The following is a 12,767-nucleotide window of genomic DNA, read 5'->3' on the forward strand; positions in this document are numbered from 1 at the left end:
AAACACTGCTAAACTGTTCTCCCAAGCAGCTGTTCCAATTTACTCCGCCACCGTCATGGAATACAGGTAGTCACTTTCCTGCAGTCTTGCCAAAGCTTATAATTAACCTTTTTCCTGTTTGCCAATCTGATAGGCAAAAAAATTGTCACCTTCTTTTATTTCCTCTTTGGTGAATTACCCACTTGTTTCTTTTGCCTGTTTTTCAATTTGGCTGTTTTTTCCTTTTAATTTGTAGTACTTTATATAATTTAGGTATTAATTCCTTGTTAACATATTTTTCAGTTACTTTCTACCAGTTTTTTTTTTGTTCGTCTTTTAAGTTCGAGGTAGCTTGGGCCACGCAAAATATTTTAAATTTTGATGTAATCAATTTTCATGCATTTCCTTTCTGGCTTTTGTATTTTATATCATGTTTACCCATAAGTTTCTAAACCCATTTTCCTGTATTTTCTTCTAATACTTTTATGGTTTTATTTTTACATTCAGCTCTGAAATCACCTGCATTTTTTTTTTTTAATGAAGAAATATAATAGAGGTACTTTACTTCATTTTCCTAAGTATAGAGACAATTGTCTTAATACCTGTTATTGAACAGCGCATTATTTTCCCACCAATTTGAAAATGGTCTTTTTCATATACTATATTCCACATGGAGATCTGTTTTCATTATTTTTCTATTCTGTTCTACTAACTGGTTTTGTTTATTCTTGTACCCATACTACATTATTTAATATTACTGCTTTATAAAATGCTTTGATATTTATAAAGCAAATATTTTTATCGTGTCGAAGAAGCATACTGTTTTATTTTTAAATGTGTTATGAATGAATGTTAAACTTCATCAAATGTCTCTGAGTATCCTAACTGAAATGATCATTTTTCTTATTTGATCCACCTATGACATGAATATATTTTAAGCTACCCCTGTAGTCTTAACATAATTTCAAATGTTATAACTACATTCAATTCTTTGTTTTAAGTCTTACAGCTATATTCATTAAATTCATTAATACAAATGTATTTCTGATGTGTTATTTTTATCTGATTTTTGTTATCAGAATCATAACGGTGTCAGAGAATGAATGTGATATAACCCTTTTCAACATGCGTGAATTCTTTTTATGGCGCTGAAAAAAATTATAATGTCGAAGAATTAATCCCTATATTCCTCAGCACTTGACTGGTTTTGTGGGGAGGGGCACGTAGTGTCAGGCAGAGTTGTTCACTTTCTATAATGCATCGCATTTTCTTATTGTCTTAAATTTACAGAGAGGCACTCCCTTCATTGAGATTTCTGTGAGTTTTACATCGATGTGTCTGTCATAAACTCCGTTTCTAACTAGCCTGCTCCTGCGCTCACCATCTCTCAGGTTCTCTCTCGTTTCTCTGTCACTAGCTGCATCCACGTTAGGGCGTCTCCTCAGTCTCTCCCCTGGTCCACTCACTCATCACTTCTCCAGTGTCGTATCTGAGATTTACCATTTCCTACGACATTCTTTTATTTAGCCCATTCTGACTTTTTCTCTGTTATACCCTTTGTAGCTCAAGGCAGATCCTTGCATCTCAGTGAAAACTCCTTACATCTGTTCTTCTAAACTCTCCCTGCATTTCACAGGAGTCTGGAAATATTACTAGGGAGTGTTGTGCTGTTGCTCTTTCCAAATCAGAATCCCTAGGGCTGGAGACTAGGAATTACGCTTTCCAAATTTCCCAGGTGTTTCCTAGGCACGAGAAACCCTGCCCCGGCCTCACAGTTTCTCATTATCCTCTGGCCCTGAGGTTCTCACCCTTGGCTCCCTATGTCAGCATCCCCAGAGATCAGATCAGGCAGGGGCCACTCACCTTCAACCTTTCTCACTCTCTGGTCCCAGACTCAGGCTGAAATTTTGAACCCCTGGGTCCTTCTCTAACCCTTACACCTGTCCTCCCTGCCCGCTCGTTCTTGATTAAGGCAAGAAATCCGATTTGGAGTTTGCTGTTGACACAGCCCCACCCCCTGACCAGGGTTCCTTCCCCTATTTCCTGATATCTTGGCACCTGGGGTTATGTTCCAACCTGACACGGACTCCTAGCCAATCTTCGCAACACCTGTCATGGAACCTTTAATTCCCAGAACCTGCACTTCTGCCTGCATGGTTACCTCTCTCCTCCCACCCTGCCAAGTCCCATCCTCGATCAAAGGCTTTGTCTGTTTCTGCTCGCATGCTGAGAACACATTTTCTATTTAGAAGTCTGACGAGGATGGTGTCTGGATTCATAGCGCTCAACCAAACCTCCACAGCTCCTGCCCTCATGGCTCCTGCCACTCTCAGTGATTTAGAAAACACAGAGGACTGGAGTCCCTGCCCTCCGGACTCCTCTCCCGCCCACTTCACCCGTCCCCGCTTTCACTGTGCTTCGGTCGGCAGGGAAGTGAGACCCTGGACTCTTCACAACACCTCCGGGCCCAGAGGGGTGCTGGAGCTGGCTGGTACCTGCTTGTAAGCCAACTGATTTGCAGAAATTTTAGGAGCTGGTTGTTAATGATAGCTGTTGCTAAAAATTAAATCACATTAATTTATAATTAAATAAATTATGTTAAAAGCAAACGTAATACTAAGAAACCATCATTTCTTGATTATTTTACATTTCCTATTATCTGTGCTCTTAAGTTTGTTGACATGTATTCCATCTCTGAGGCGGAAATTCTGTGTGATGATGGGCCATCATCACATACTATGAATCTTCCCAACTGCAACATCCCATTGGTAGCTTAAAAGTGACCCCGGTGGGAGTAATTATACCATGGAAACCAAGAGATGCTATGAATTCAGGCTTGGTTTATTGTTTCATTGACTGTCGAGACAATCTTTTCTTGAGAAAGTGATGGAAAAGTGTTAAAAATGCAAAATGAACTTAAAACTGTATATTGACTGTAGCCTTTACATTATGAATAGTGCCAAAAAAAAAAAAATTGAGAGCATATTCTGTCAATATTTGAAAACTATTATCAAATTCAGTAGAGAAGTTGCTCACATCACTGAGGAATGAATGAAATTCTTCTCTCCAAGTACTAACCAGGCCCGATCCTGCTTAGCTTCTGAGATCAGATGAGATCGGGCTTATTCAGGGTGGCATGGACGTAGACATGAAAGAAATTCTCACATGTGTCCTTCCCCTTTTATTATTTTTTATTTTTATTTTTTAGGCAAGGCAGCCCTTGGTTGACCTCACAGATTGCAAGGACCTTGTCGGCTTACAATCAATCCCTTTATTTTTATTGATTTATTTTTTTACACCTACAGCACCTGGTCTCCCTAAGTGGTCTCCCATCCAAGTACTCACCAGGCCCGACCCTGCTTAGCTTCCGAGATCAGACGGGATGGGGCTTGTTCAGGGTGGCGTGGCCGTAGACTGCCCTTCCCCTTTTTTCTTATAAATCAACCAACATAGTATCAAGCAACATTCATTTGGGAACTACGTTCTTTAGTCAGTTGCAACCCTACACTGGCCACAGTTACAAGAGTCCAGCAAAAGTCAGGGAGCCCTTTTGTTAGAGCCAACGGGCTACGTGGGATTGACAAGAGAAGCGATACATATTTAGTTATTTGTAAATTGTGTGCTACGTATCTTTTATATCAGTAAAATTCATAATGAACTTAGGCATGGCTATCCATGCTAACTATGTGCCAAGAAACCACTGTCCGAGCCTCCTTTTCCTCATCTGCAAAGTGGGACCCCCCACCCTAGCCCCCGCTGGTGAGTGTTTGCACGAGCACTAGGTGAGGCATGAATCTGAGCCACTTAGCAGAGGGTCTGACCCGTCATCCACACTCATATGTTCGTTCATCACCCCACCTGCCCACCATTCCCATCCAGGTCACAGGAGGGCTGGGGACCCTTGCAATTCCAGTGCTTGGGGCCCTTCTTCTCCTGATCCTATGACCTCCAAGTCCTCGTCCCATCGATCACCCCACTCTGTCCTCTTGTTTCCTTCTCCCTGGACTACTTCCCCGTGACCTAAAAACATGCCAACATCTATCATGTCCAGGCTAAAAAAAACCAACAAAGCAAAAAACAAAAAACGAAAAACGAAAAACACCAAAGCACTTTCTTGATCCCAGGCTGCCGCCCCCCACTTTGTCCAGGCCTCCTCTACCAATCTTCTAGGTAGAAAACTCAGCCATCGGGGCTCTTCCTCCCCAGTTCCCACTCACCTCTTGCCCTATTGCAATCTGCCTTCCACAGTCAACCAGGTCTCTCACAAAATCTCCACGGGCCCATTTGCTGGACCCTGGCACAAGGCCCAAGGGTCTAGGGGAGACTGACCCTCCCATCCTGGGCATCGGAAGAGAGAGTGGGCGAGCAAGCTATAATGACATTCCAGCCCTTGCTCATTGGTCCAGCCACAGACATGTGTGGAAGAAATTATTCCATAAGCCACAATATCCTCCCTAGCAGCAGGATTGCAGCTGGGCACATGGAACCGCAGGAAAAGAGGCATTTCGTAGCCTCCCGTGCAGCCACATGTGGCCATCTTCTGTCCAACAGGATGGGAACAGAAACTATTTGCAATGCCCTGCCCTTCAAACAAAGGGCCATGCCCTATCCTTGCCTGAAGGTATCTTGGACTTAACACTAAAACCCAGTTTATAACTTTTTCTCCTCAACCCATTTCCATTGTAATGGGGAGGGGAGATCCTGTCTTGATGAAAAAATATATATCACCAGCCCCTCTCCACACAGTTCCACAAGCCTTGTGGCATTTTATTTTTCACCTCCAATCAAGCTGTCATAAACACTGAGAATTCTGAGAGTGTGGGATTCATCCTACCTCCTCCCCAGGCCCACTGTTACCACCTTCATTGGACCTACAATTCCTCTCCAGAGTCTGTAGAAGCCTCCCAAGTCCAGCCTCTCCCCAGGCGGGTCCATCTGCATAAGGCCCACCGCTGGTTACGGCAAGGCCCTGCTCAAACACCACCGAGGGCCCCCAGTGCCCGCAGCTTCGCTTCCCAAGCCTAGTTGTGCACTGCATCCACCTGCAGAGCTCTTCAATGCCACTTGTCCTGGGCCTCACCCTGCGGAAATCCCAGGTGGATCTGGGTGGAGCCTGGGAGGCTGATCTGCCGATGGTTCCAGTAGTTGGCAGGCTGGGAAGGCCTGGCCCCTAAGGGAGCCCAGAAGGCCCTGTCCTGCTGCGCCTGGTGCAGGCAAGGGCCCGTCTCCAGATGCTCCTTACCCTCCCCACCTTGCAGGCTTTGCCCTTGCTGTTCCCACGGCAGGAAGGCCCTCCCTTCCTTGATTACAAGGTGAATCCCCATTCATCTCTGAACATCTGTCGCAAACTGTCAGCTCCTTTATGGCCCTCCCCCAAATCTGAGTAATGGTTCCTGCCATTTGTCATTCATGCAAATGTTTAATGAGGGCCATTTTGCGCTAGGCACTGTAATTACAAAGACAACACCACACCTACTCTGCCTTTGAGCCTGGGTGGGGAGGCAGACATATAAACATAAGTTCAAAAAATCTATTGTTATTCTTTTCATCTTTTCTCCTGGTTATAAAAATAATGCACGCACCATTATAAAACATTACAAAAATATTTAAAAATGAGTCCCTCAGACAGCACTATTATTAATACTTTGGTGTATAATTATCCAGGTCGTATTTAATATTTACAAAATGGGATTTCATACACACTGTTTTGCTTAATTCATTTCAGACACCTGTCCACACGTGGACACGGCTGCCGGGTGTGCAAACATGTGGGTGGAACAGAATGGACTCCGTTCCCTAGTAATGGACGTTTCGGTTGTTTCTAACGTCCCCCTGTCACAAGCAACGCTGTACAAAAACCTACGTGCATTTGCTTAGTGTCTCTGAAGGATAAATCCCTAGAGGCAGAATTCCAGAGGTGAAGGATATGAAATGTTAGTTAACAGCTCTCCAAAAAATTGGGTCAATTTTATACTCTTACCAAAAGGGTCCGAGAATGCCCTGAACAAATGAATTACAACACCATTTCCACTCATGATAGAGGCAGAAGAGCACAGACTTCCCCGGCTGGGGTGACCGGGGAAAGCTGCCGAAAGGAGGCAACTCTTTCACGTGGGTCTGAAAGAATGAGTAGGGCTTCCTAGGAACAGGCACGGGGTGGGGCCTTCCAGGAAGAGGAAACAGCGGGTTCGGAGGCCCCGGTGTGAAAAGCGTGGCAGTATTTGAAGAAACGTGCACAGGGGCGGATGAGGCTGGAGAGGGGGCCAGAGCCAGATGATTAAAGGTCTGGGATGCCCAGATACGACATCCCCCAGGACTTCCCACGGACTCCGATGAGAGCACTTGGCACATTGCAGCAGTGGAGTGAAGACAGTGTCCGGCTGAGCTTGGGTCTCAGTGCCAGACCCCTGCCCAAAGCTCCACAAGAGATCACAAGGGTCGACACGGTCAGTGGATGGGGCAGACTCACGCCGCCCGCTAGATAGAACCCTCTTTACTACCCGTCCACCAAGGCCAAGAGCTTGCTTTCCTCTCTAGCCTGTGCGCACGTCCTGGCGAGGGCCAAAGCTTTGTTTGCCACTCCCTCGTCAAGAAGCTCTATCTCCTGAGTGTAACCAGAGCTGGGATGAGTCAGTGTTTCGTCATAAAGGAAGGGCCCAAGGACTGTCGAGACTGGACAGGTGTGCTGGTACTGAAGGCCTGACAAGTGGTCCGCCTGCCCCTGAAACTGCCCGACAACAGCGCTAGGGATTCAGGCGTCAAGTCCACCACGAGTCACAGTCTGCACGTTGGCGGGATGAGGACAGACTCTGCCCCCAAGCAGCATCACAGGGAAGCAAGAGGAGAGTCCTGCTTAGGGTGCCCGAGCCAGCTGGGATGTGTCACCAGAGACAGTTTGTCTCTGGGCAAACTCCGAGAATCAGCCAAAACTCCACAAGAGGCTGGCCCCTCCCTGGAGCGGTGGGGTGTCCCAAAGGCTCCCATCACGGGTGCGGCACTCACACTGGGCCGGTACACACTTGCCATTTCACATACACGAAAACTCGGGGGGTCCCCACAGCAACCCCCCGACCGCCCCCACTGTACAGGTGAGGAAACTGAGGCACGGATGGGTGACAGGAGGCGGCAGATTCTGGACCCAGGGAGCCTTAGCCACCGGACCCCACTGCTGTGGGCGACACGGGGTTCGGACGGCTCTCCCAACCTCTCTTCCTGCAGGCGTGCTCTACAGAGAGAAAATGACAGCGCCAGCAAGGGGTGCGCTCCCGAGAAGCGTTGTGTGGCTGAATGAACACGCGAATGAATGCAAGGACCCAGAAGGGCTCCAAGCTCCAAGACTGTGTGCTGGGCCATCGTCATGGAGAACATACTGATTTGGGGCAAGCCACCAAAGCTGCCTCCTCTGGCCCCGTTGTTCACTTGTGTACACACAGGTGTGTAAGATGCAAACATGGAGGTAGCTATTCAAGTAACCGTGGTTTGGGGGAGGGAGGAATTCTTTAGGAAAGTCTGGACGAAGAGGCAATCTGGGGGTACTGCACCAGCAAACCCGTTTGAACCCGAAACCAGGATGCAGTGCATTGAGCATTTGGTTGTCATTCCGTTCTAAGTTTCAGATTGCACGCAGACACGCGGTCACCACCCAGCAACCACACGCGATCTATCTGCCACTTGTCCTGAGGGAGTTGATGAGATGGCCACTGACCGGGAGCTCCCGGGGGACAGGACGGAGGGAGGGGGCAATTGTCCAGCACAGGAAGGAGCCACCTACCTTGGCTTCGAAGAAGTCCTTGGCACCTCTGACGCCCTCCAGGGCCACGTCGATCTCAGACAGCTTGGCCAGCGCCATCAGCCCACTCTCCTCCTGCAGCTCCCCGGCTGCCGCCTTGTGGAAGATGAGCAGGAACTGATGGGAAAGGTGGACGCAAGTCAGAGGCAACATCGCCGACAGATTTACAACAAGCCCCTCGGGCCCGCGCCGGTGTCATGGCCGAGCCCGTAAAAAATGGGTGGCCGTGTGTGCGTGTGACCACGATGTTGTCCCTTATCGCGCTGCCAAAATAGAAAACGTGCCCATTTTTTCACAAGGATGTGAGACAAGGGGCATCTTTGTATCTAGTCGATGAGAGTGTAAATTGATCCAAACTTTTTAGAGGGCACTTTGAAAAAACATTCACCCACAATAAAATGCCTTCTCCCTTCCAGCCATCAGGTCTGCTGCTAGGACTCTATTTCCAGCTCCCCCAAATTTACTCAGTAGTTTCAGAAACGTTAGCTACATAAGCAAAAAAAAAAAAAAAAAAAGGCAATGTCCTAGTTTACAGCCATGAAAGAAAAAGTCCAACAGGCCTGTAATGTACTATTTTTAAAACTAAATTCTTTAATATTTCCGATGTTTTTAAAATCATTCATATTTTCCATTTATGCCCCCTTTTGCATTAGATTGTTTACCTTTCTTAGTGTTGTCTAAGAAATCTTTACAGATATGTTTCAAATGCTTACGTTCTGTCACTTGTCTTTTGTCTATGGTTCTTACTGACCTTCAAATATTTCACAGAAACTCCATCAATCTTTTCTTTTTCTCACCAGTGTTGTGCTCAGAAGAACCTTCTTTGCCACCAAGGTTAGAGAAACAATCACCAATGTTGTGCTTTCATAACTTCTTTTTTTTTAACATGTAAATATTTAATCTCAGAAACTTATTCTGATCTATTGTGTGATGTTGATCATTAACTTTATTTTCCTCCCAGTGGTTAGCTAGTAATCCCCACACCATTTGTTCAATAATCCATCCTCTTCCTCTAGATTCAGAATGTGACCTGAATGAGTTAATCTTTAAATCCAATGTATACTAAGGCCTCCACAGAATACACCTTAAAATAAATAAGCCAAGCTGAAAAGGCAAGCTCCTCTCCTCCCCAAGTCAGCTTCATGGCTTGTTACTTCTCTTCTTTCAAGAATTTTCGTGAATTTGCTTGTCAAACAACTGCTATCTAACCTCTCTAATTTATTTTTCCATTTGGAAAGAATATGAATTATGCATTTCCAGTCATCAGAGAAGGAGGCTTCTCCAGATTTTCAGACGTTGCCTAAAAGCACATGCTTACAGAGAAATTTCAAGTTTTCAGGGCTTTTTCATGACCATCTCCTCTAAAGAATGGCTTCCCCAAGAGGAAAGAACATGACCTAAAGTAGAGTGAGAGCTAAAACACCTTCGCCAGGCTCTCCAAATTCCACCATGGGTGTCTTTTAACTGCCAAGACTCATAATGCCTAGAGAGAAATGTGTCTCATTAAGTGAGAGTCTCAGCCCCCATCACCGCCACTCTAAAATACCTTGCTAATAAACCTTTCTTTGTCATTCTTGCTTCAGGGGTCCTGACTCCACTGTGGGCACTGCCGAATGCAAAGCAAGGGGTGAAGCAAGATGCTGGAGAACAGGCAGCTTCGTGGAGGCCACAGCTTGGCTCGGCAGCCACTGTCATCCCCTGCAGCTTCAAACTCTCTCACTAGAGGCCACCAGAGACTCAGCTTGCTGCAAACCATCAGAGCCAGAAACACTGGCTCCCCAGAAGTCTTGGAAAACAAGCCTGCTGACGGAGGGGAGGCCTCCAAGAGCAGAAGGGTGGGCAAGGAAGATGTGGGGATGATTGTGGTCAGGCTCTCGATGGAAGAGACGGAGCAGCAAGGACCTCAGTGCTGCAAACGTGAGCCGTGGAAGGAGCGAAGCACCTGTTCCTCAGTACCCTACCCATCCTTAAAGCACGGAGTTACAGAAGCCCCCCACCAATTCACACGCACGCACGCACGCACGCACACACGCAATGCTCCCTAAGGCAAACACGAAACAGGTGGCCTCTCTGCACCAAGCCTTTCTCCCAGGAAAGATGGGGCACCGTCTCCAAACTAGCAACCATCCAAGTGACCTGGGGGGATGGAAGGGGATCTCTCACATCTACAGGGGAGATGACAACTGTTCCTCTGTGTTTAAATAATGGCTTAAAGTGTCCCCACCATTTCCCCCCGCCCCCCAGAGCAGATCTAGGCTGTATACACTCCCTCTCACTCTGCGACTCAGCAGATGACCAAGAGGGAACCCTGTCCTAACTTAGGGGTTGCCCTCACCCCAGCCAATTAAAGAAGAAGAAAAAAATCCAGCTCAACCTGAAAATGTTCAGCCTTCCATAAAGCATGCCAGACATTCTCATTTAATTTTATTACAATCGCCAGCCCTGAATGACAATTTCTCCCACTGCCCGGCCTCGTTTGTCTTCCTATTTATAGTCCACAAAGGCTGGTATGTTGTGGAGAGTTGGAAAGTGTCCTAGCTGTGGCTATGAGCAAAGAGCGGGGGAGGGAAGGAGAAGCAGAAAACAAAGAAACAGACAGAACTAGCGAAAGCTAAAAGCGATCTCAGATATAAGCCATCAAATGCTTCTGATAAGTTTCGGAAATTTTAAATTTCATGGCTCTAGCCGGAGATGCAAACCCTTCGCCTGTATGTGTCAGAGCTCTCAGTTTGCAAGTAACAGACGCGAAGGTGGCTTAAGCAAAACGGAGGTAGTCATTACATGAAAGGATGTCTCAAAAACGCACGGGCAAAATACAGCGGCCTAGAAGAGGACTGGAAATGGGGGAGTCGATGCTCTCAGGATTGGAGGCAGCGTTCCTTCTCAGGCTCTTGAGTCTGGCTCTCGATGGAAGAGATGGAGCAGCAAGGACCTTGGTGCTGCAAACGTGAGCCGTGGGAGAGAGCGAAGCACCTGTTCCTCAGTACCCTACCCATCCTTAAAGCACGGAGTTACAGAAGCCCCCCACCAATACACACACACGCACGCACGCACGCACGCACACACGCAATGCTCCCTCAGGCGAACACGAAACAGGTGGCCTCTCTGCACCAAGCCTTTCTCCCAGGAAAACAGCCACCCCACACTTCTAGGGACAGCCATTTGCAGAGCCAGTTGAATTTGGCCAGGGGTCCACCCGAGGTCCAACCAACAGTGACCAGGTAGGTGGACAACCCAGCGTAGCCAGGGCTACCAGAGGATGCACCTTAACAAGAGTTCGGTGGGAAGAGAGATCGGGTCCCACAGTTTCCAGTACTGACAGGTGTCCAGTAACCTTTGTACATAAGCGCTGTGCACCAGGCCTTGGAGGAATTCTGCTTGGAGACAGATGGAATGGAGTTCGTGAGGGGAACCAGAAAAAGAGAGGCAGCTATAAAGCCTGCGCTGTCTGCCTGCAAAGGAGAACGAGGTGCGGGGCAGGGGTGCCTGGAATCTGGTTCTAGACCATTGGAGCTATGGAGATAGAGCTGCCAGCTTCGGTGCATCCGCATGGCTTCTTCCTCGTGTCTGTACGCTCACGTGACACAGGCACGAACCATAAATTCCACCATACTTTACACACAGCTCGGTGATCTGCTTTCGTCCCTGGACTTTTCACATTGTCAACATTTGTTCCCTTGTCAGGAAACACTGTGCCGCATCGTTTCTCATGGTTCCCCGTATGTCATTTTCTAAAATGCCCCCAGTATGTGTGTAGGACTTTCATAACTGGAAAAGAAATGGTTTGAGAGAAAGACCAATCTCCTTGTACATCGGAGAAAAGCATCAAGAGAGTTCTTCATGGAGACACACCTTCCGAATCAAGGACCTCCGTTTGGGCGCGACTTAGTAGAGTTGATCTAAAGAGAAAGAAACGAACAGGACGTTCACTAAGCACCTACGACGCGTCCGGTTGTGAGGAAGGACAGTGAAAATGAAGACCGTCGTCTAGCTGGCAACCCCGTCCCACGTGGTGACGGCCCTGCCACGCGCCACAGCATCCTGGGGCGCGTGACCTGGGCGTACAGTCACGGTACCCTGACCTCAACAATGGGCCCAAGAGGAGGGTGTGTGTCCCCAGTAGGGCCGGTCAGAGGCCTTCCTCTGGGACTGGTACAAACTCTGAGATAAAGAAGCTCTCTATCCACGAGGGTCGATAAACCGAGGCACTGTAATGTGGTGCTGCTGTCAACCATCTTGCAGGCCCTGGGGACAACACCCTATGTAGGAGGAGAAGGTGAGGTGGACACAGAAGAAAGCACCGTCGAGATATGGATGATTTGTGTCCGAAGCACACTTTTACTTCTTCATGTCGCAGGTACATGGGCCAATAGCTATTTCTTTCTCATTTACGTTGGGTGGCATTCTCTGTCCCTTACGACCAAGAGTCCTAACTGATACGGGTGGAGAAAGAGTACTTAGTTCTCGCAACGGTCCTGAGGGAAAGCTATTCACACCCTCATTTTCAGACAGAAAAACTGAGGCTCAGAAGGTGGAACACGCCGCTGAAGCTACGCGGCTCTGTGCGGAGCCCCGGGGAAACGCGGGCGAGGGACTGTGTCTCGGCTCAGTTGATGACTGAGCCGCACAGACCTCCTGACACGCTCTCGACTTCTGTTCCCCAGAGATCACCACTTTGTCACAGAAGCTCTTTCCCCAGCACGGCCTCCGAAGCTTCACCAAGGCAAAAGCTCTACCCTCTACACCCCGGGGTCACCTGGGTTAGAAAGAGCCAGTGCCCGGCACGACGCACGATGACACGAAGGAACCAAATATGAAGGAGCCAGAAGGGCAGCGGGGAAGGCGAGCGAGGCGGCCGCGATCCAGGCCCAGCCCTGAGCTCGGGCCTGACGTCTGGGAAACGCTGACCTCGCCGGCACTCCAGCTCCTAGCTCTGAAGTAAAAAGGCTGAGCTAGATGACCCTGAGGGTCACGCCCAGCACAGGTTTCCCGTGTCCCT

The 12,767-nt window shown here is 48.0% G+C and overlaps 1 protein-coding gene and 1 pseudogene across 1 annotated transcript in view; both read right to left on the bottom strand.

Annotated features, from left to right (window-relative positions):
- The window catches only part of EFHD1 (EF-hand domain family member D1), a 38,578-nt gene that overhangs the window by 1,993 nt on the left and 23,818 nt on the right, over nt 1-12,767 (bottom strand). Inside the window, exon 3 of the mRNA XM_039855369.1 lies at nt 7,751-7,885. Within this exon, the coding sequence (XP_039711303.1) occupies nt 7,751-7,885 (135 nt within the window). The remainder of the gene's footprint in view (nt 1-7,750; nt 7,886-12,767) is intronic.
- On the bottom strand, nt 3,276-3,394 carry LOC120597291 (uncharacterized; annotated as a pseudogene).

The sequence above is a fragment of the Pteropus medius genome, unplaced genomic scaffold (genome assembly GCF_902729225.1).
Source record: "Pteropus medius unplaced genomic scaffold, Ma_sr-lr_union100, whole genome shotgun sequence".
Classification (NCBI taxonomy): Eukaryota; Metazoa; Chordata; class Mammalia; order Chiroptera; family Pteropodidae; genus Pteropus; species Pteropus medius.